Genomic DNA, 22,161 nt, shown 5'->3' with positions numbered 1-22,161 from the left:
CCAGGAATGAATAACAAAAGACAGAACTGACTTTTAACAGCCTAATAAATGATAAAAGTTCTATATCTTCTCTGAGAGTACATAAGAAATAAAAGCAGGGTCGAGTCATGCAACCACACAAATCCTGCGTCCCCAACCATTCCCCTTGATCCTAGTTATTATTCAAAGAGTCTATATAACTCAGATATCAGCAGCCACAGCCCACCTGAGTATAGACATACAAAGATTTATGACCATCTGCATGAAGTTTTCAGCCTAAGATTATATGTGCAGATAAATATTTCATATCATTGGAAAAAGTATTTGTCCATCATTACCTGGGTCGACCGCTTGCCCATTGAAAACAGTGTCGTATTTAGTTACCTCCTGGGAAGAGCAAACAATTACGCATTAGTCAAATTAAGAAATTGATAATATTTACTTCATTGCGTAATCTTTTATTCTGCAGTCTTTTCAATCTTTATAATAACCTTAAAATAATTCAGAGTTCACATCCTATGGGCAGGGTGTTGTGATCAGCAATTTCCAGCTGATGGAGACATATCTAATGTTAGAGTAGAGTTGACAAGATAACGATCTCTTTCCCGTGTTAAAAACACAAAGGTAGTAGTTTAAAAAGTCATTTTCACATTTTCACTCTGGAGACCAGGTAGTCTTCCTGCCAACACCCTTTGCTAATTGCTGAGAAGTTGTTTGCACAATGAGAAAGCTTTAACTGCTTCATCAGTGTCAAGCGTACAGTCTTCCTCACCCATGCTGGGAATGTTCCGGTTGCTACGAAATATTAAACTTGATGCAAAACAAATTTATGAAATTTAAAGTAGCACACACAGTACGCTGGAGGAACTCAGCAGGTCAGGCAGCTTCTATGGAAAAGAGCAGACATTCGACGTTTTGGGCTAACAACCTTCTTCAGGACTGAGAAGGAAGGGGGAAGATGCCAGAATAAAAAGGTGGAGGGAGGGGAAAGATGCTAACTAGAGGATGATGGGTGAAGTCAGGTTGTGAGGGAAGGGTCGAGGGCTGGAGAAGAAAGAACCTGTTAGGAGAGGGAAGTGGACAATAGGAGAAAGGAATGGAGAAGGGATCCAGGGGGAAGTAATAGGCAGTGAGGAGAAGTGAAATATCAGAGTGGGGAATATAGCAAGGGGGGGAATATTTGTCTGGCGTTCCCCCCCCCATCCTCTATTCCCCACTTTGACCTTTCACTTCTCTCCTGCCTATTACTTCTCCCCGGGTCCCCTTCTCCTTCTCTCCTTCCCTTTCTTCTATTGATCATTCTCCTCTCCTATCAGATTCTTTCTTTGCCCTTGACCTTTCCTACCTATTACCTTCCAGCAACCCTCTTTCCCTCCCCACCCCACTTTTTATTCTGGCATCCTGCCCCTTCCTTCCCAGCCTGAAACGTCAACTGTTTACTCTTTTCCACAGATACTGCTTGACCTGCTGAGTTCCTCCAGCATTTTGTGCACGTTACTTTGGACTTGTAGCACCTGAAAACTTAGACAATTTTAACTTTAACCCTTTTGCTTTATCAGCCATATAACAATACTCAAGAAATTATCTATTGTCTTGTATGTCACACTGAGTGCACTAAGAAGAAATTTACCCAAACTAATCCATACTATAGTTTATGGTGCCTCTCAAACCTCTCCACATCTCATTTAACTCTTTTAAAATAGCATTCTAGTTTCCTCTCCCTCATATATATGTAAATATATCTTCTCCCATACAATTCACCTCAGCTCCTGTCTCACCATGCCTGATTTAATTTTTTTTCTTCTGAATTCACTATTTTGTTCTTTATTTATATTGACAGGCTCTACTTTTGCTCTTGCCTGCATGAGTAAACATAAAAATCTTCCATAATTTAAACATTGTTGTTTCTGTATTATATGAGGTGTATAGGAGCACCAAAGTGGTGCAGAAACATTTAAAAATCTGGTGCCAGACAGAGAGACAAAAAGACTTTGCATCTGTGGTACCAGCTTCAGAAATACTTTTGCACCACTCCAGTACCCTTATACACTTCCTATAATACAGTAACCACAATTGAACACATCATTCAAAAGTAGATTAACCATGATCAGAGAAATCACTGTTTTGCAATTTACATTTTCTACAAGTAGTGCTTCAATTTTTTTCTATTAACCTGCATCATTACTTTAACAAATTGTATATTTGTGCCTCCGGATCATTTGAATCTCATTTTATTTCATTATTTTTCAAATTGTATGTGAGTCTGCTTATTGTTCTTACAAATGTGTAATATCTTATCCTTACTTCATATTGGCTCTAATCAAATTGATTGATGTTGCTGTGTGTCTAATTTTTTCCCAGATCAGACTCATTACTGACAAAGATCCCTCCAATTTGTTTCTACAATGTGCCTTAATGACAACCTGAAACTATCATTCATATTGCTCCCTCATGCCCTCCCATACCCTACCTCACTCTCACCACTCCACTCCCACTGCACCAAATATCTAAGCAAACCTTCAGCATGAATGGTGGCAGAACTTTGAAACTCAGTGAAAGGAAATGGGCTCAATTCAAGAAAGCTTCAAAGTAAATTTACTATCAGAATACATACAGAATATGTCACTATATACTACCCTGAGATTTATTTTCATGCAGGCATTCACAGTTAAACAAAGACTTACAATAGAATCAATGAAAAACTACACACAAAGACTGACAAACAACCAATGTGCAAAAGAAAACAAATCAAAGGATTATCTATAGTGGCATTTATGTACTTCGATAATTAAGTTTACTTTGAACTTTAGAATGCAAACTATACAAATACAAAAAAAAGTTAATAATAAAAACAATAATTAATAAATAGTACTGAGGACATGAGTTGTGGAGTCCTTGAAAGTGAGTCCATAGGCTGTGTTCAGTTCGATGTTGCGGTGAGTGAAGTTACTCATACTGTGTAGGACATGTAAGGAATAATTCTCTCTTTTGCCCAGCTTCCAGATTTCCATGAACTTCCTAGCATAAACTTGGTCTGATGTCACACACATTACTAGTTGCTACTCACTGGGGAGGAGTTTATGAATTCGTACATCTGAGCTGCCCTCAGCCCCCTCCGTTTCCCATTATTTTGTTTAGTAAAGTCAAAATTCTGCCCTACTTACCGTTAGCACTTCCACTTTTTCTTTCTTAGGTTCTGTTTTAAAAATGAATAGAAACTTGTCAAAATTATGACCACATCATTAAATAGTATTGTTTGCGTAACAAATTCTTGGTTTTATTTATAATCTAACATACACACCTGGTACATAAATCTTCACTCTGCAAAAGTAGCATGACGAGAAGTTAATTAAAAGAAATACAGTATATGATAAAACATTTTACAAGATTCTCAGAGAACAATTAAGCAAACATCGTAGAGGGCACTGGGATCATGATCAGTATCCATTGCCTCTGATGCAAGTGGCCCACCATCTTTGTCTTGCCTGCTGAATTCAGATGGGTGCAATGAGGAACTGCCACTCACTGGTTGTTGAGTGACTGTAAGCCTCAGTAGGGAGCTGGAATTTGTGACAGGCTGGTGTTACAGCCAGCCAGCATGTTTAAGGAGACGTCCATTATGTCTGTAGCAAGTGTCTTAACTGAAGTGCAAACATCTCTGCCGCTTTATTTTGATACCCAACTTAAAAGCCTGCATGTTGAGGTTTATGAGAAGAACTGTTACGTGATCAACACTGGGTATATGTGGCCTCACGCTGCAAGATTCATCTCCCCTCTTTTTTTTTCCGGCAGATTGAACTGTGAGCTCCTGGGGAACATCTACTGATCCATACAAGTCTGCAGCATCTGGTTGTTGCAGAAACCTTGAAGTCAATTTAAAGTCCTTCAGCCCCTCCCATGTGACTCCCTGTTGACCTTTGTAATTATAGAAACTCTCAAACACTTTAACAAGCATGGTACCCGCCTGCAAAAGTCAGTCAGAACTAACGTGAACGCACTGATCCCTTTAAATAATTATGGTGCTGAAGACATAGTCAATGATGCATAATTTTAAGGGACATTGAAACCAAGACAAGAATTTACTGATGAATACTGACAGGAGGCGCATGTGGCAGGGAATTTCTGAAGATTACAGACTACGAGTCTACCCTGTGCGTCAGCAATCAGGATGCTTCACTCCGAAAGGCTGAATGTCTTCTATGCCCAGTTTGATGTACAGAGCAAAATACTGGCGAGGAAGGCACCCCTTCCCCCAGGGGAGCAAACACTGTCTGGCTGAAGCAGAGGTGAGGAAGATTCTGGCTAGAGTCAACCCATGCAAAGCTGCGGGACCCGATAACATACCAGGTTGAGTTCTGAAAGACTGTGCACCCCGGCTAACCAAGGTGCTGATGGATATGTTCAATAACTCTCCGGAAAAGTCCATTGTCCATTTGGTTTTCAAGTCGGCAGCCATCATTCCAGTGCAAAAGGTGGTGACAGTAACCTGCCTAAATGACTATCATTCTGTGGCATTAACATCAACTACTATGAAATGCTTTGAGCGGCTGGTCATGGAGCATATTAAAGCCTTTCTCCCAGCTACGTTGGACCCTTTCCAGTTTACTTATCGCTCAAATCGACCCACAGACAATGCCATAGCCTCTGCCTTCCATTCTGTCCTGTCCCACCTGGAAATTGGGGTCTCATATGCCAGACTGCTGTTTATAGACTTCAGTTTGGCATTTAACACCATCATACCCCAGGAACCGGTGGGAAACCGACCTCGCTGGGTCTCAATGCCTCCCTTTGTAACAGGGTCCTGCACTTTTTAACAGAAAGTGCACAGTCAGTCAATGTGGGCAGCAACATCACTGGTCCCATTACGCTGAGCACTGGAACTCCCCGGGGCTGTGTGCTCAGCCCACTGCTGTTCACACTGCTGATGCACGACTGTGCCGCAGGATTCAGCTCAAACCTTATCATCAGGTTTGAGATGACACAACAGCAGCTGGTACAGCAGGCAGTGAAGAAAGCTAATGCCATGTTGGCCTTCATAACAAGGGGAGTTGAGTATAGGAGCAAAGAGGTCCTTCTGCAGTTGTACAGGGCCCTGGTGAGACCACACCTGGAGTACTGTGTACAGTTTTGGTCTCCAAGTTTGAGGAAGGACATTCTAGCTATTGAGGGAGTGCAGTGTAGGTTCACAAGGTTAATACCCAGGATGGCGGGAATGTCATATGTCGAAAGATTGGAGCGACTGGGCTTGTATAAACTGGAATTTAGAAGGAAGAGAGGGGATCTGATTGAAACATATAAGATTATTAAGGGATTGGACACACTAGAGGCAGGAAACGTTCCCGATTTTGGGGGAGTCCAGACCCAGAGGCCACAGTTTAAGAATAAGGGGTAGACCATTTAGAATGGAGTTGAGGAAAAACTTTTTCACACAGAGGGTTGTGGTTCTGTGGAATGTTCTGCCTCAGAAGGCAGTGGAGGCCAATTCTCTGGATTCTTTTAAGAAAGAGTTAGATAGAGCTCTTAAAAATAGCGGAGTCAGGGGAAATGGGGAGAAGGCAGGAAAAGGGTACTGATTGTAGATGATCAGCCATGATCACAGTGAATGGTAGTGCTGGCTCGAATGGCTGAATGGCCTACTCCTGCATCTATTGTCCATTGACCTCATCAACAACAACGTGCAGCAAGGAAGTGGAGTGGCTGGTGGACTAGCGTGAGAACAACCTAAATCTGAACATGGAGAAGACCAAGGAAATGATTGTGGACTTTATGAAGGTGCACAATCTCCCTGTGCAGATACACGGCTCCTCCACAGAGAGAGTTAAGTGCACTTTGTTCCTACAAGTTCACGTCACAGATGACCTCACCTGATCCCTTAATATCACTTCCCTGAATAAGAAAGCACAGCAGTGCCTCCACTGCCTGAGGAGACAGAGGCAAGTGAGGCTCTGCTCCATCTTACTCGAATGGAAGAGAGCCCTGCAAGAATGTAGCACCTTTCAATCCCTTTCATACAGGTTAAAGAGGCTTACAGCCAATAACTAAGCTTCTTTTGATGTTTACTCAGAGTTCCAATACTTGCCAATATAAGACCTATGACAGATATGACTCTGAAGTGGCTTCTTTAACTCATATGTTTTGGTCCCGTCCTCTTTTGGAAAAATATTGGAAAGATATTTTTGATATTATCTCAACAGTTCTATGTTTTGATTTACAACCCCATCCTATTACTGCAATTTTTGGATTGCCAATGGTAGAACATAGATCTTTGTCTTCTTCGGCCTGTCAGATGATAGCATTTGTTACGTTAATGGCCAGAAGATCTATTTTATTGAACTGGAAGGAGACCAATCCTCCTACTACATTCCAATAGTTTTCCCAAACTATATTATGTTTAAATTTAGAAAAAATTAGAAGTGATATTTTTGATCTTTCGGTTAAATTTGAAGAAACTTGGAAACCACTTATGCAACATTTTCATATGATGTAATTTGACCTTTCCAAATATTTTTTATTAATTTAAAATATACGAATAGAGGAGTGGAGTTGACGACATTACTGAACATGTTTGATTTAAGATATTGGTCTAGCCCTGTTTTGTTTTGTTTGCTTTTTTGGGTTTAGTATTTAGTTTTTTTTTCTTTTTGGGGGGTTTTTTCTTTGTATTTTTCTTCTTTTTATTTCTTTTTTTTCTTTACAATTAATTACATCATGAGTTTGGAAGTCTATTATACCTATGTTATCTGAAATCCTTTTTGCATACGTTTATTAACAATAAGATTATTCCCATCTCTTTGTATCAACATTGTTATTTTGTTTATAATTTTGGAAAAAGTAATAAAAAGATTTAAAAAGAAAAAGAAAGACCATAAGACCATAAGATATAGCAGCAGAAGTAGGCCATTCAGCCCATTGAGTCTGCTCCGCCATTCAATCATGGGCTGATTCAATTCTTCCAGTCATCCCCACTCCCCTGCTTTCACTCCGTACCCTTTGATGCCTTTTTGATGCCAAGAACCTGTCTATCTCTGCCTAAAATACACCCAATGACTTGGCCTCCACAGCCACTCGTGGCAACAAATTCCGCAGATTTACCACCCTCTGAAGAAAGTAATTTCTCCGCAAACACGAGGAAATCTGCAGATGCTGGAAGTTCAAGCAACACACACAAAATGCTGGTGGAACGCAGCGGGCCAGGCAGCATCTATAGGAAGAAGTACAGTCGATGTTTTGGGCTGAGAGCCTTCGTCAGGACTAACTGAAAGAAGAGATAGTAAGAGATTTGAAAGTGGGAGGTGGAGGGGTAGATCCAAAGTGATAGGAGAAGACAGGAGGGGGAGGGATGAAGCTAAGAGCAGGAAAGTTGATTGGCAAAAGGGTACAAGGCTGGAGAAGGGAGAGGATCATGGGACGGGAGGCCTAGGGAGAAAGAAAGGGGGAGGGGAGCACCAGAGGAAGATGGAGAGCAGGCAAGGAGTTATTGTGAGAGGGACCGAGAGAGAGAAAAAAGGGGGGGGGGGAATAATTAATGAATTAATTAATTAATAGATAGATAGATAAATAAATAAATAAGGGATGGGGTAAGAAGGGGAGGGGGGGCATTAACAGAAGTCAATGTTCATGCCATCAGATTGGAGAATACCCAGACAGAATATAACGTGTTGTTCCTCCAACCTGAGTGTGGCTTCATCTTGACAGTAGAGGAGGCTGTGGATAGACATATCAAAATGGGAATGGGACGTGGAATTAAAATGTGTGGCCACTGGGAGATCCTGCTTTCTCTGGTAGACAGAGCATAGGTGTTCAGTGAAACGGTCTCCCAGTCTGCATTGGGTCTCACCACTATATAGAAGGCTGCACCGGGAGCACCGGATGCAGTATATCACCCCAGCCGACTCACAGGTGAAGTGTCGCCTCACCTGGAAGGACTGTCTAGGGCAGTGAGTGGTGGTGAGGGAGGAAATGTAAGGGCATGTGTAGCACTTGTTCTGCTTACAAGGATAAATGCCAGGAGGGAGATCGGTGGGGAGGGATAGGGGAGACGAATGGACAAGGGAGTCGTGTAGGGAGCGACCCCTGTGGAAAGCAGAAGCGGGGGGGGGAAAGATGTGCTTGGTGGTGGGATCCTGTTGGAGGTGGCAGAAGTTACGAAGAATTATATTTTGGACCCGGAGGCTGGTGGGGTGATAGGTGAGGACAAGGAGAACCCTATCCCTAGTGGGGTGGCGGAGGATGGGGTGAGAGCAGATGTGCGTGAAATAGGAGAAATGCGTTTGAGAGCAGAGTTGATGGTGGAGGAAGGGAAGCCCCTTTCTTTAAAAAAGGAAGACATCTCCTTCGTCTTGAAATGAAAAGCCTCATCCTGAGAGCACATGAGGCAGAGACAGAGGAATTGCAAGAAGGGGATGGCGTTTTTGCAAGAGACAGGGTGGGAAGAGGAATAGTCCAGATAGCTGTGAGAGTCCGTAGGCTTATAGTAGACACCAAATAAGCTGTCTCCAGAGATAGAGACAGAAAGATCAAGAAAGGGGAGGGAGGTGTCGGAAATGGACCAGCTAAATTTCTCCGCGTCTCCGTACTAAAAGGATGTCCTTCAATCCTGAAGTCATGCCCTAACATCCAGTATGACTCACTTTTCAACTACAGGCAGGCACACGGTATCACTGAAAAATTGCATGGTCTGTACTTGCATTTTTGCCTTTGTCCTCACATTACAGATGAAACATAGTTCTAAACACAAATCTCCTAATTGAAAAACACAACAGATCTAAAATCATTTCAATGTAATGAATTTTAAAGAACTTACTTCTTGGGAGGTGGTTTTGGCTTTTTAGTGCATGCTTTGCTGCAGCGTTGTATGCATTTAGTCCGGGTCAAGATAAGATAAAGAGCCAGGGCAAAGAGGATAGCCAACAGGATTGCCAGCAATGTGATTACAAAGGGAACATACCAATCTGATCCATTATAGGTATTCACTGCACTCTTAATGATAGTCAGTCCTTTTCTTCCCTGTTTAAAAAGGATGAGAAATCTATTACCATCCACATATGATGAATTAGTGTGGAACAGATTTACATTTTTCAGTCTCTCTAATGGAAATCCCCAAGACCATTCCAGGGGAGGCATGAAAGAAGAGGGTGAGATTAATTGCAGTCAGTGTGACATTAATTTTGTATCCAGAAAGGAATGGTTGGCAGAGAGACAACTCTCTGTTCCAGCCAAAGGTTAAGGTGCCAATCAGAGGGAAGAGAAAGCAGGTAGTTCTCTTGTGGAGCTGAGTTTGGGAGTGGACTGAGAGGGCAGGCAGCATTTCTGGAGAAGAGAGTGAGTTGTGAAGGAGCCATGAATGTGCAAACATGTTGGTATCTTGTACAAAGTATATTGAAGCATTTCTAAAACTGGAAGAGTCATAGAGATGATGCAGCCAGCATCCAAGCACCCTACCTGGCTCCTGGCCTCTCATGGACCCCTTCAGTGTCAACTGGAATTACCATGACCCAGGAAACTCTTCCAGCAATGACGAGGCCATTCTTGCACCAACTGGAGTCCACCTACTGGACTCACTTTCGTCTCAACCAAGCTGTGCGCAGGGTTCGGAGGAGAGATTAGGGCACAGGACAGGCATCTCTGCCTGATTGTTGGCATACCTCAGAGGGAGGGGCAAGACCAGTAACTGTAACACGTCCCTGCCCGATTCCATCAACAACAGACTGTGTGGTTTGCAGCTAGGGAAGTCGCATACAGAACACTTTAAACAAGAGAAAATCTGCAGATGCTGGACATCCAATCAACACATACAAAGTGCTGGAGGAACTCAGCAGGGTTCCCTTCCCCCTCTCCCAGTTTCACCCATCACCTACTATCTTGTATTTCTTCCTCCCCTCCCCCCACCTTCTTACTCTGACCTCTCACCGTTTTTTCTCCTGATGGAGGGTCTCGGCCCGAAACAACACCTGTTTACTCTTTACCACAGATGCTGCCTGGCCCGCTGAGTTCCTCCAGCATTTTGTGTGTGTTGTTTGATAGAATATCTTAACTCGTTTTTAAACTTGCAGTTACCAAAAGATTTAAAATAGTGACTGTGTCCTATTTAGTCACTTTCTACCACATTTTCAGTGCATGACACCATTATAATAATGTAATAACAATATGAAGATTAATGGGCAGTGTGCTGTCTTAAAAAATAAAGCACTCACATAGAAGGATGCCGTTGTGGGAGCAGTTGTTCTTGTCTCAACTACAGTAATGTCAATCAGCACAGTTCCTGTCCTTGGTTTCACTTTATTAATATTATCATCGATGATGTGAACAACAAGATGGTATTGATGCTGAACGTCTACTTTCCCCTCAAAGTCAAATGGAGCTGTTACTATCAGTTTAGGAGTATTCAGTCCACGGACAGGGTCGAAACCAAAATGGTGGTTCACATTTCCTTATGAAAAATGAAATGAAACGAAACATCGTGGTGAAGAATGGATTGACAGATTAATTTCCATTTTACTCTGAAATGTTAATTATAAAAATACTGATGGAAATATAACTAGATATGGATATGTGGGATTAACTTCATATGAGGGAACTTCATTAAGTATGCTCGCTCGAAACTGTTGGCTTAGATAAAGCGTTCAGTATCAAACATGACATGAATTCTAAGTCATAATTGAATAATAATCTCTTCAATACAGAAGAATGTTCAGTGAGATTTAAAATAGTTTTTGTTATCTGATAATGAAACTAAAAACACTGCAAGTTTTTGGCACCTGGTGGTGACCAGTGGAGTGCCTCGGGGATCTGTTCTGGGACCCCTACTCTTCGTGATGTTTATAAGTGACCTGGATGAGGAAGTGGAGGGATGGGTTAGTAAATTTGCTGATGACACAAAGGTTGGGGGTGTTGTGGATAGTGTGGAGGGCTGTCAGATGTTACAGCGGGACATTGATAGGATGCAAAACTGGGCTGAGAAATGGCAGATGGAGTTCAACCCAGATAAGTATGAGGTGGTTCATTTTGATAGGTCAAATATGAAGGCAGAATATAATATTAATGGTAAGACTTGGCAGGGTGGAGGATCAGAGGGATTTTGGGGTCCGAGTCCACAGGACACTCAAAGCTGCTGCGCAGGTTGACTCTGTGGTTAAGAAGGCATACGGTGCATTGGCCTTCATCAATCGTGGGATTGAGTTTAAGAACCGAGAGGTAATGTTGCAGCTATATAGGACCCTGGTCAGACCCCACTTGGAGTACTGTGCTCAGTTCTGGTCGCCTCACCACAGGAAGGATGTGGTAACCATAGAAAGGGTGCAGAGGAGATTTACAAGGATGTTGTCTGGATTGGGGAGCATGCCTTATGAGAATAGGTTGAGTGAACTTGGCCTTTTCTCCTTGGAGAGACAGAGGATGAGAGGTGATCTGATAGAGGTGTATAAGATGATGAGAGGCATTGATTGTGTGGATAGTCAGAGGTTTTTTCCCAGGGCTGAAATGGTTAGCACAAGAGGGCACAATTTAAGGTGCTTGGAAGTAGGTACAGAGGAGATGTCAGGAGTAAGTTTTTTTTACGCAGAGAGTGGTGAGTATGTGGAATGGGTTGCCAGTGACGAGGGTGGAGGTGAATACTATAGGGTCATTTAAGAGACTCCTGGATAGGTACATGGAGCTTAGAAAAATAGAGGGCTATGGGTAACCCCAGGTAATTTCTAAAGTAAGGTCATGTTTGGCACAGCTTTGTGTGCCGAAGGGCCTGTATTGTGCTGTAGGTTTTCTGTGACTATGTTTCTATCGGACAGTGAAGCTCAGAACATATGCCAGTGATTCCCAGAGTATGATCAGGACTTTAATGATTATCTTATCTGCTTGTAATTCCATTATAACATTTTTCTGTGCCTTTTTTTAACAAAATAAACTTCATTCACAATAAAAAGATTATTGACAAAAATAGACTGTTTCATGACCTTGCATTCTTTATATAGGTGGTCAATGCTTTCCACACTGTTCTCGCACTCTGCCACTCTGGGTTTTTATATTAAATACTACAATGATTGAGAGGCTTCCTTCCCCCACTTTGCCCCTCCCTCTCCAGCAGGAGAAGTATCCTAAACTGTGGTCTTTCCACACTGAGCCTTGGCGGTGACTGCACCAAGCTTCTGTGCGTCCCTCAGCACGTACTCCTGCAGCCTGGAAAGTGCCAGTCGACAGCATTCCTCCACAGACGTGCTGGCAGACCAACAAGTTTTGGGCTGACCAAAGAACGCCTTTCACTCAGTTGATGATCTGCCAGCAGCACCTGATGTTCGTCTCCGTGTGCGTCCCCGGGAACAGCCGGTAGGTCAGAGAGTTCCCTGTCACACTGCTGCTCAGGATGAGACGTGACACACGCCCTTTCAGCTTCCTCCACACCTTCTTCACAAGCCCACAGTGTGCATGGAGGTGAGCTGCTGTTTCTTCCCCACGACAGTCAGCGGGTTGTAGGGGCGATGTTCCTCGCACACAGGAGGGATATGACTGGGAGGGCCCCTCTCACTGGCAGCTGGGCTCGGCTTTGACGCCTGTTGGTGAGGCCTGGGGATGATGGTCTGGACAGTCTGCTCAGGGAACCATCCCACTATGTCCACCACTCCCTTCTGCAGTGTCTGCAGAACGTCCAACTGCCTGAAGGCCCTGTGGTCGAAGGTCTTGGTCTGTAAGAACTTTTCCATGAAGGACTGGTGGTCCAGTAACATCCAGCTAACTGGGATGTCGCGCAGCAACAGGGGCAAATGCGTACTTCGCTACACCGGGGACAGGTAGAACCTCGGCACGTACTAGCACTTGGTGCCCATTCAGCCTGATGCAGTCATGCACAAAGGTGGTCATCAGGGTGAGGGGAATGTTAGGAACATTTTTGTCCCCAATGTCCAGGGACTTGTGCATGGTGACCCATCTGACCCACTCCATCTTGGATCCCTCAGTGAACCTGCAGTCGCCTCAGGTGATTCTCAAGCTGGAGCAGCAGGGCATGGGCCACACCAGCACCAAGTGCAGCAGCCCTGAGGGCAGCTCAAACCTGATCTCCAGGTTCTTCCCCGTTATCGATAGGTAGCACCCTCTCCAACAGTCCCAATTTCTGCTTTACCTTCCCAGTCCGCTCCAGACAACTCTTGTTGCACGCCTCGGCCCCTCCGAACCAGATCCCCAGCACCTTCACGTAATCAGACCTGATGGTGAAGGGCATATGGCCTCACTCTTCATGCAGTTAACACCAGCCACGGACGCCAACTCAAACTGGTCGCAGACACCGATCAACCTGCAAACTGGCCTTGGGCGTGAGCTGAAGACAGAGACATCGTCCATGTACAGGAGGGTTTTCACTTCTGTGCTGGTAGGCAATCAGAATTGCAGCAAACTTAACACCAGTCAGCAGATCGATTCTCTGATGGGTAGATGCATCAGCAACTAATTCACTTCCAGTGAAGGGTCTCTGGTCTTTCAGATGATTTCCCAGAGCACATGTTTTCAGTTGAGGCATTTTCATTCAGCATTTCCCTTCATTATTGGTGCCATTTGTCATTGTACTTGGGTGTATGTGGATCGCTCTGACAGCAGGTTGTTGGGGAATACGATGTCGTGCTTCAAAAGCCTGGACCCATTGGGCTTTGAATAAATGTCATAGTTGCGGACTCACCAGTGATAATGAGCAACACTCTGGGATTTCTGTCGACCCACTTCACATTTGAAGAGTGTAACACTGCAAGGTTTAACTGCTAATGTAATGGTTTCCCTGTAGCAGCAGTGTTTGGGTTATGACGAGAGATAACGGGGGCTTTGAAGTGTGTGCCATCCAATGAGAGGCATGTTGTTTCTTTCTTGTGCGTCTGAGAGGAGGGTTTCGCGGTCTTTGGTTGGCAAGGGATGAAGAGAGAAGATGCGAGTGGAGAGAGTTAGCAGGCCGCAGGATGGAGTGGACTTGGAGCGAGGGTCCGGGAGTCGACAACTCGGAGGAGGTCGGTGGGGAACAAATGGACAGATATCCGTGAGCTCCAATGTGCACATTAGACTGTTCCATTAAAATAGGCCCTTTTTCATTGTGTTTTCTTTACCAACCCTATAGTCAAATTAAGAATTATAAATCTAAATCATTTGATTGCAAATCGTATGCTGTCTGATACTTTGTGGTACGTATTGGTAACCTGGCAACACATCACACAGCATCCACACAAACAAGGTTTCTCAGATTTGGCTGGGCCGGAGGCTGTCTTTCCCTAGACAAACGCATGTAGGCCAAACCTGAGGATTACAATTGCAAACATATCCTCGATAAGAAGGTGTATCATTCTGCTTAGTTGAATTCAGTACTGATACTGGGAGGATTCTTCAGTACTGTAATTCATTCATTTTTAATTTATTTAGAGATACAGCACAGAATAGGCCCTTCCGGCCCTTCGAATTCACATCACCAGCAACCCACTGATTTAACCCCAGCCCAAACACGGGACAATTTACAATGACCAAGTAATCTACTAACCAGTATGTCTTTGGAATGGGGGTTCACACACAGGAGTCCCACATGTTCATGGGGAGGTCGTGCAGACTCCTTACAGATGACGTTGGAATTTACGTCAGTAAGACGAAAGAGCTGATTGTGGACTTCAGGGAGGGTAAGACGAAGGAACACATACCATTCTCATAGAAGGATCAGAAGTGGAGAGGGTGAGCAGTTTCAAATTCCTGGGTGTCAAGATCTCTGAGGGTCTAACCTGGTCCCAACATATTGATGCAGTTATAAAGAAGGCAAAACAGCGGCTATACTTAATTAGGAGTTTGAAGAGATTTGGCATGTCGGCAAATACACTCAAAAACTTCTATAGATGTACCATGGAGAGCATTCTGACAGGCTGCATCACCGTGTGCTATGGAGGGGCTACCACACAGGATCGAAAGAAGCTGCAGAGGGTTGTAAATTTAGTCGGCTCCATCTTGGTTACAAGCCTACAAAGTACCCAGGACACCTTCAGGAGTGGTGTCTCAGAAAGGCAGCGTCCATTATTAAGGATCTCCAGCATCCAGGGCATGCCCTTTTCTCACTGTTACCATCGGGTAGGAGGTACAGAACCCTGAAGGCGCACACTCAGCGACTCGGGAACAGCTTCTTCCCCTCTGCCATCCCATTCCTAAATGGACATTGAACCCTTGAACACTATCTTACTTTTTAAATATAAATTATTTCTGTTTTTTGCACGATTTTTAACCTCTTCAATATATGTATACGGTAAATGATTTATTTATTTATTATTATTATTTTCTTCTATATTATGTATTGTATTGAACTGCTGCTGCTAAGTTAACAAATTTCACGACACATGCCAATGATAATAAACCTGATTCTGATTCTGAACCCGGAACTCTGGTGCCCTGAGCTGTAACCATCTCACTGCCGTGGTGCCTTTGATAAAAATTTCAATTTGAGCCTCCTGTTGCTTTATGGGGCAAGGAGACGGGGTGTGGAGTCTCGCAGGCGAGGATACCTCTGTGCTCTGGTATATCGGTGGAGGAGTCGGCAGAACGGGTGAGCGTGCTGACAAACAGCTGAAAGCGAGTTGCCACTGTAGCAGCCCTGAGGGGTGCTGCGAGATGTCGACTCTTCCACCATCACACACAGAAAGTCGGTTGAAAGGTGTAAACATTTCTACCACTTTACTCAGGTGGCGCAGGTACCCTTAGTGACTCGTTTTCACCGTGGTAAATCTGATCTCTGGGCTTTTATGCTCTCTGACACACTCCAAGTTTATTCCACCAATCACAAGTGAACACAAGAAAGCAGTATTATCTCATTCCAATCACTCGTGCCTACAGCTTTACAGTCTGCAGTCATAGCATTCTGTATTTGCCCAGTAACTATTTGAGGCTCTTTACTATGTCAGAACAACAGCACTTTCTCCATTTCTCTTTAGCACTCTCCTTTTTAAAGTGAAACCATGATGGCACAGGGTCACGTCTCCCATTCTGATCACAGTTTTTTTTTTCTGCTTCTCCCCCACATCCCCACCCTCCCCAGGCCTGGCTGCACTCTCACCCTGACACACCCATCTCCACAGCCCTTCCTACTTGCAGAGCGAAAATCCTCTCCCCCTCTTTAGGTCAGAATAACTGTGAAATGATGAGGAAGAGAGACCGAGAACAACCCAGGGATGCTGCTGTTCTACTTCATCACTGATGCCCCCAGGGTTACAGGTTGCCTTTATCCTTCTGCTCTTGTTAGTGTTCTAGCCAAATATCGATACAGTCCAACAAAATAAATTACATTTTTACTTCACCTTTATTGTCACAAGAACATTCTAAGGAGTGCTATCAAACTAAAAAAATGAAATTCAAACTAAATTGATTATCAAAGTACATATATGTCACCATATCCAGCCCTGGGATTAATTTTCTTGCAGGCATACTCAATAAATCCATAATAAAATAATAACCATAATAGAATCAATGAAAGACCACATCACCTGGTTTCACACATGACCAACAACAGAGATAAATTTCATGAATATTATACATGAGAAACATAAGGTGGGGAGCTGGAGAGATTCAGGGAAAGAATTTAGGATATTGGATTCTTGTCATCAAAAGGCATAGCTGCCAGAGGCTGCGTGATTATATTCAGGGATATACAAGGGGCCAGAATTTCAAGAGTGTAAGTGCCTTGGGAGGTAATGGAATCAGTGGAGACTACAGAGTTAGAGAGGGGTCAGATTAAGGCAGGGTTTAGCCATGTCAACTGCTTTTTAAACCTTGTCAAGAGGAACAAGTAAGGATTGAGTGAGTTGGTCATGGACATGATCTTTCGTGACACTGATCAGACCCATTCTGGTACGGTGGTAAGTTATCTGCATGGAGGGTTTCCAAGTAAGGATGGGTATGAATTTGGGGGAACACAATGAGAATTTTGGAGGAAAGGGTGAATGTAGAGATGGACTGATAAGTTGCAAGAGTACAAAGAAATGCATACTTCAAATCTTCACCAGTCCTGCCAGATGCAGTGAATTAAAATTGCCTCTTATAGTCTTTAGTAAATTGCTAATAAGCAGGATAACTCACGAGAATTAAGCTGGTTTTCATCTGCTGTTCTTGGCGAGTTACAAGACTGCCTAAGTACTTCTGCAAGTCTGCAAATTACAGATCCTTATAAAATCACATGCTATCTCAGAAACATCCTATACCTCACACAAACCTATCTAATTAGAAAAAAAACACCCTCCACAGTAATTAGTCAACATTTTTCTGTACATAACAAAATTTATCCAAAGAACTGAATTGTAGCTTTGTACAGAAAACTGGGTTACTATGCCATAGGTAAACAAGAAACTCAAAAGAAAAAGCCCATGAATTAGGATATATACAAAACACTCAATCCCCTCAGCAAATGGTTACTGAGAGTAAGCGAGCCATTTTCATAAGATGCCAGACATGTGTGTCTTGTGGAGAGCAATTTATCAAACCATATATTAACTTTTAGCAGTTGCATGCAGCTGAAATAGTACAGACTAACTCATTAGTAGAAATAAAAAAACAAAATAAATTGTAAATGCTAGAAATCTGACAAATAATGTTCTTATGAGTTCATAGGTCAGCCTACATGAAGAGAAATAGTCATATTAAAATTCCAGACATGCAATTGTATATCAGTAGTTCAAATCACAGTCAGCGTGCTTTTTCTCTGCACGAACACTGACTTGCCTGAGGCCCACACGCTTCAATTGATTTCTTTGGATAGTTTTCTATTCACAGTTTTTCCAAAGACAAAGAATGCTCCACTAAATTGGAGTGATTTTACAATGCTAAACAGGTATGAATATTTCACAGAATTATGCTACCATTTTATATAATAATCTAAAATGTGCTAGACTGAGAAAGAGAATTCTAGTAGAACTTTATAAATGAAGCATTATTACAGCCATACAATGGCTTGGTTAGAGCATATCTGAACTAGTGTGCTTGGTTCCCAATCTGCATCTTCCCAAGGTTATATATGCCGTGGAGCAGAGATTCATCAGATTGTTAGCAAGGATCTAAATGATAAATTACAAGATGCAATTAAAATGATAGAATTATGTTCATTGGAGCATAGAAAATTCAAGGGTGATTTAGCTGAGGATGTTTGATTTTGGAAGGAATTGTTATAGAAAATGAAACTTTTACCGATGGTAGAGGGTGGTGGGGAGGAGATACCAAAGGAGATGTAAGGCACTCCTTCCATCCGCGAGCCTGCAGGTCACCCTTGGGCAAGGTTGCTTAGCCCCCCCCCACCCCCGATCAGGGTCATGTGAAGTCATGGGACCAGGTGATGGATGTTATGAGCAACTGGTGCATATCACAAGTTGTGCGACCACTGATGCCAGGCAAAGAATCTCTGAAGGGGATTGATAATGGCTGGGGTCACCCATCTTGCCCAAGTGAAGGCAATGGCAAAGCATTTCTGTAGAAGAATTTGCTAAGAACAATCATGGCCATGGAGACCATGACCACCCACGTCATACAATGACCAGTGGTAGGAAAATTTAAAGTCAGAGCCAGACTTTTGGGAGGGAAATTCGTAAAAAGTCTCTTTTCAGCAAACTCTCCGACACACTGAACAGCATCTCAACTAAAGATATTAAATCTGCGACTGATGGGGCAAAAGCAGAAAAGCAAATGGATCAAAGTGAGTTAATAGAAATGTAACAGCATTTGAAGGCCCAAATAGGTTGAAGGGCTGAATGGCCTGTTCCTACTCTTACATTCTTATGAACCTGCAGCTTATCTCTGTATCTGTGGTAGCAACTAATCCATCAAAAGTACTGTTTTTGAATTTTTTTGAGACCCTTTAACAGGAACCATTTAGCATACATTTGAGAGTTCAATCTGCAAGAACAAAGCACTTGACTTGAATAATGGATGTCAAACTGTGTATCACAAATTTGAAAGTATATCTTGTCAGTGGCTATAATTTGTGCTTAGAAAGGTTGCCGATGTTGCAACTGGCTGGTCAAATTGTGTCATTGATCATATAACATTAATACACATTGTTTATTACACTTCAAAGTGATAAGCTGATATTTAGCACACAGTATTTTTTAAAAGCAGCCTTGACATTTTAAGCTGCTTACTTTTAACACGGAATGCAAAGAAAAAGCCTATTGTCAACAAGGCAATTTTTTTTACACACACGGAAGAGACTTTATTTTTTTCAAATCAGTCCAAGGATTTCAGCCCATGTTGTTTATTATTCCTTTTCCTCCACAGATGCTGCCTGACTTGCTGAGTTCCTTCAGCAGCCTGATTTTCTCTTGCTGCAGATACCAGCATCTGCAATCCCTTGTGCCCCTGTACTTGCCCTACCTGCTATTTTATAAGGTTTCTGTAAGCTTCATTTAATATTTTCTGGAAAAAAAACAATGGTGAAGATGCAATGCCAAACAAATATTTGCCAGCGATGACATCAAGAAGCTCAGAAGACTTTCACAATGACACCATAATTGTCAAAAACAGTACATGCCTGTAGTTATGCAGTGTGCTCGCTTCCTCCTTTGAGTACTGCTGTTTATTCCCTTCTCCTTCAGATGCCTATCTGACCTCGTCATTTACCAACAGTCCACTACTCTAGTTATGTTCTTCCTACATGGAAATATTTTATCTGAATCTATCAAAAATTTAGATAATCTTAAAGACTTTATGATGTCACCCTTCAACCTTATTTTCTCAAAAAAAAAACACCCAAATGTTCACCCTTTCTTTTTATATATATCTTCGCACCTTGTATCATCCTTGTGAACCTTCTCTGGTGCCTCTCTGTAATAGACAACCAGAAATATATGCAGTATTAAATATGATCTAACCAAGGTTCACTACAGATTTTGCACAACTTCACAGCTTTTCAATTCTATTGCCCTAGAAATAAATCCTCATCTTGCTTTACATTTTTTTTTAATTTGCTATGAAAATTTTGTCCAACCATAAGTGAAATAAAGTTCAATAGATACAGCACAACTTCACTACTATTGCTCCAGAAGTATATCTGCATCTTCCTTTGCATATTTTATAAACTTACCATGAATTTTTTTGTCTAATTTCCTGAATCTAGAATTTATCCTTCAAAATAAGATTCAGGGTAAATTCATAAAGCTCTATAAAGCTATTTGAAAGTTTTTGATGGATTGAATTCAGAGAAAATGTTTTTCCATGTGGGAAAGCACATAACGAGAGTGGCAAACTATTAGTAAGATTACAGTTCACAGGAGGTCAGGTAGGCATCAGAGGGAGAAAGGAATAAACAGAGTTCTCAGAGGAAGAACCAATCTAGTGTTATTATAAACCATCGCATTTCCTTGGTTGGTTCAGATAATTTTATAATGCTACTGAGAAACGCTTTGTAACACCTGACTGCACTAAGAGTGCTATATACACATGGATAGCTGTATTAATGCCTGTTTGAGGAAGACAAGAGGTCAGCCCATTCGTAGAAGGCAGCTGACAGAAGTTGGGGTATCATGGTGGCATGCATAATGCTAATACATCACTTCCGCCATTGGCTGTAGGGAGTTTACACATTCTCCCTGAGGCGTGTGTGTTTTCTTTGGGTGCTCTTGTTTCCTCCCACAAGACTTGTGGGTTAGTAGGTTAATTGATCATATGGGTGTAACTGGGCCTATCACCATACTGTAAGAATTTGTATTTTAAAAAATCAAGGGAAAGAAACACTTTTACTTTTAAAACTATCAATAATGAAAATGCTAATTTCTGAAGTAAAAACAAAGAAAGCTAAAAAGACACAGCAGGTGAGGCAGAAAGAATTAACATTTCATTTCAGGCTGATGACTTGTTTACGATCCATTTATACATGTGAACTAAAAACTGCACAATAGCCATCACTGGTGAAAAGGTTCCTTTTCATGTACACTGATAAATATTTATCAAGAAAGTGATTTTGCATGTCAACCCACATTCAAACTTTTATTTCAAGTTAGATGCAATATAATATACATACCTGATACAATCTCAAACCGTGTCTCATTGTGACTGGAATCTCTATCTTGACAGCTCAGTCTGAAGCTATTGATATTGGTTCCAACAGCAATATTGTCAAGAATAGTTGCTTTGTAAGTAAGTGGAAAGCAAATAGGTTTTTCATCATTTTCCTCTATTATATTGATGATGACCTAACAAGGAACATATTTCAAATGGAAAAGAAGTTTAAGATTAATACGCAAAAAGAAAAGAGTGGAGCTTTCAAAGTTTTGTTGGCTTTTATGAACATGTACCCATATCCTTGCCAGAAAATAATATAAAAGACTGCTTAAAGATTATAAATTGATGTATCATATTAATATCCAATTCCCACAGGAATACTTTAGTACTCTGTCTGAAAACCTGCACTTAATTCACCTTTAGAGATATTCTGGTTTCACAGGAGAATGACACGTAATAATTTTACAGAAAACAAAAAAGAGATTTAATATCAGAAGCCAGGAAGATTTTCCCAAGCCTGCTGCAAAAACAGCAGTGCCAGCCATTGGTAGCCACCCAGAAAGCCCAAAGATCAGAGTAATGTCTACTTCATGTCAAGTGATGCACTTTAGCCAACGTTTGAGGCTCTCTCCAAAAGATTTTGTGAAGCTTTATAGTATACCAGATAATAAACACCACTGCAAACAAATCTGTTAATGTTAGCTGTGTACATACATCTATTGATGCTTCTGGACACATCTTCAGTGATGTTCCTGGAATCATCGGGTGTTTCGGGTCTTTCAACGTCATACAACCTCCTCCAGGTGACCCAGCCAGGGCTGATCAGACCCCAGCTTGTGTCCAGATGGCTAGCTACTTATGACTCCATGGCTCCCCTCTTTTGAGCCACAGCCATCTTGAGGCCCTCTCTGCCGCATCGGTGGTACTGCGGATGGCTCTCCTCTTCTTCTCTCCCTCGATGCCCAAAATGCTGAAGGCTCTAACTAAAGAACGGGCTACAAATCCCCTACAACCAACCTCCACTGGGAGACACCTCGCTCTCCATCCAGCCTGCTGACAGTTGCTGACCAGTCCTGCGTACTTGGAGAGCTTCCTTTCAAAGGCCTCCTCCAAGCTATCTTCCCATGGGACTGTCAGCTCCAGCAGCACCACTTGCTTAGTCGACTCAGACGCTAGGACAATGTCTGGTCGCAGGGTGGTGGCTGAGATATG

General features: G+C 42.4%; 1 protein-coding gene across 1 annotated transcript in view; it reads right to left on the bottom strand.

Moving 5' to 3' along the window:
* The window catches only part of LOC134357021 (cadherin-related family member 3-like), an 88,083-nt gene that overhangs the window by 2,020 nt on the left and 63,902 nt on the right, over positions 1-22,161 (bottom strand). Inside the window, exons 13-18 of the mRNA XM_063068331.1 lie at positions 20,969-21,140; positions 10,173-10,408; positions 8,783-8,985; positions 3,281-3,300; positions 3,144-3,175; positions 318-366 (exon numbers count right to left, since the gene is read on the bottom strand). Coding sequence (XP_062924401.1) covers positions 318-366; positions 3,144-3,175; positions 3,281-3,300; positions 8,783-8,985; positions 10,173-10,408; positions 20,969-21,140 — 712 coding nt within the window. The remainder of the gene's footprint in view (positions 1-317; positions 367-3,143; positions 3,176-3,280; positions 3,301-8,782; positions 8,986-10,172; positions 10,409-20,968; positions 21,141-22,161) is intronic.

Source organism: Mobula hypostoma, chromosome 15 (genome assembly GCF_963921235.1).
Source record: "Mobula hypostoma chromosome 15, sMobHyp1.1, whole genome shotgun sequence".
Taxonomy (NCBI): Eukaryota; Metazoa; Chordata; class Chondrichthyes; order Myliobatiformes; family Myliobatidae; genus Mobula; species Mobula hypostoma.
This window is presented reverse-complemented; position numbering and strand designations above follow the sequence as displayed.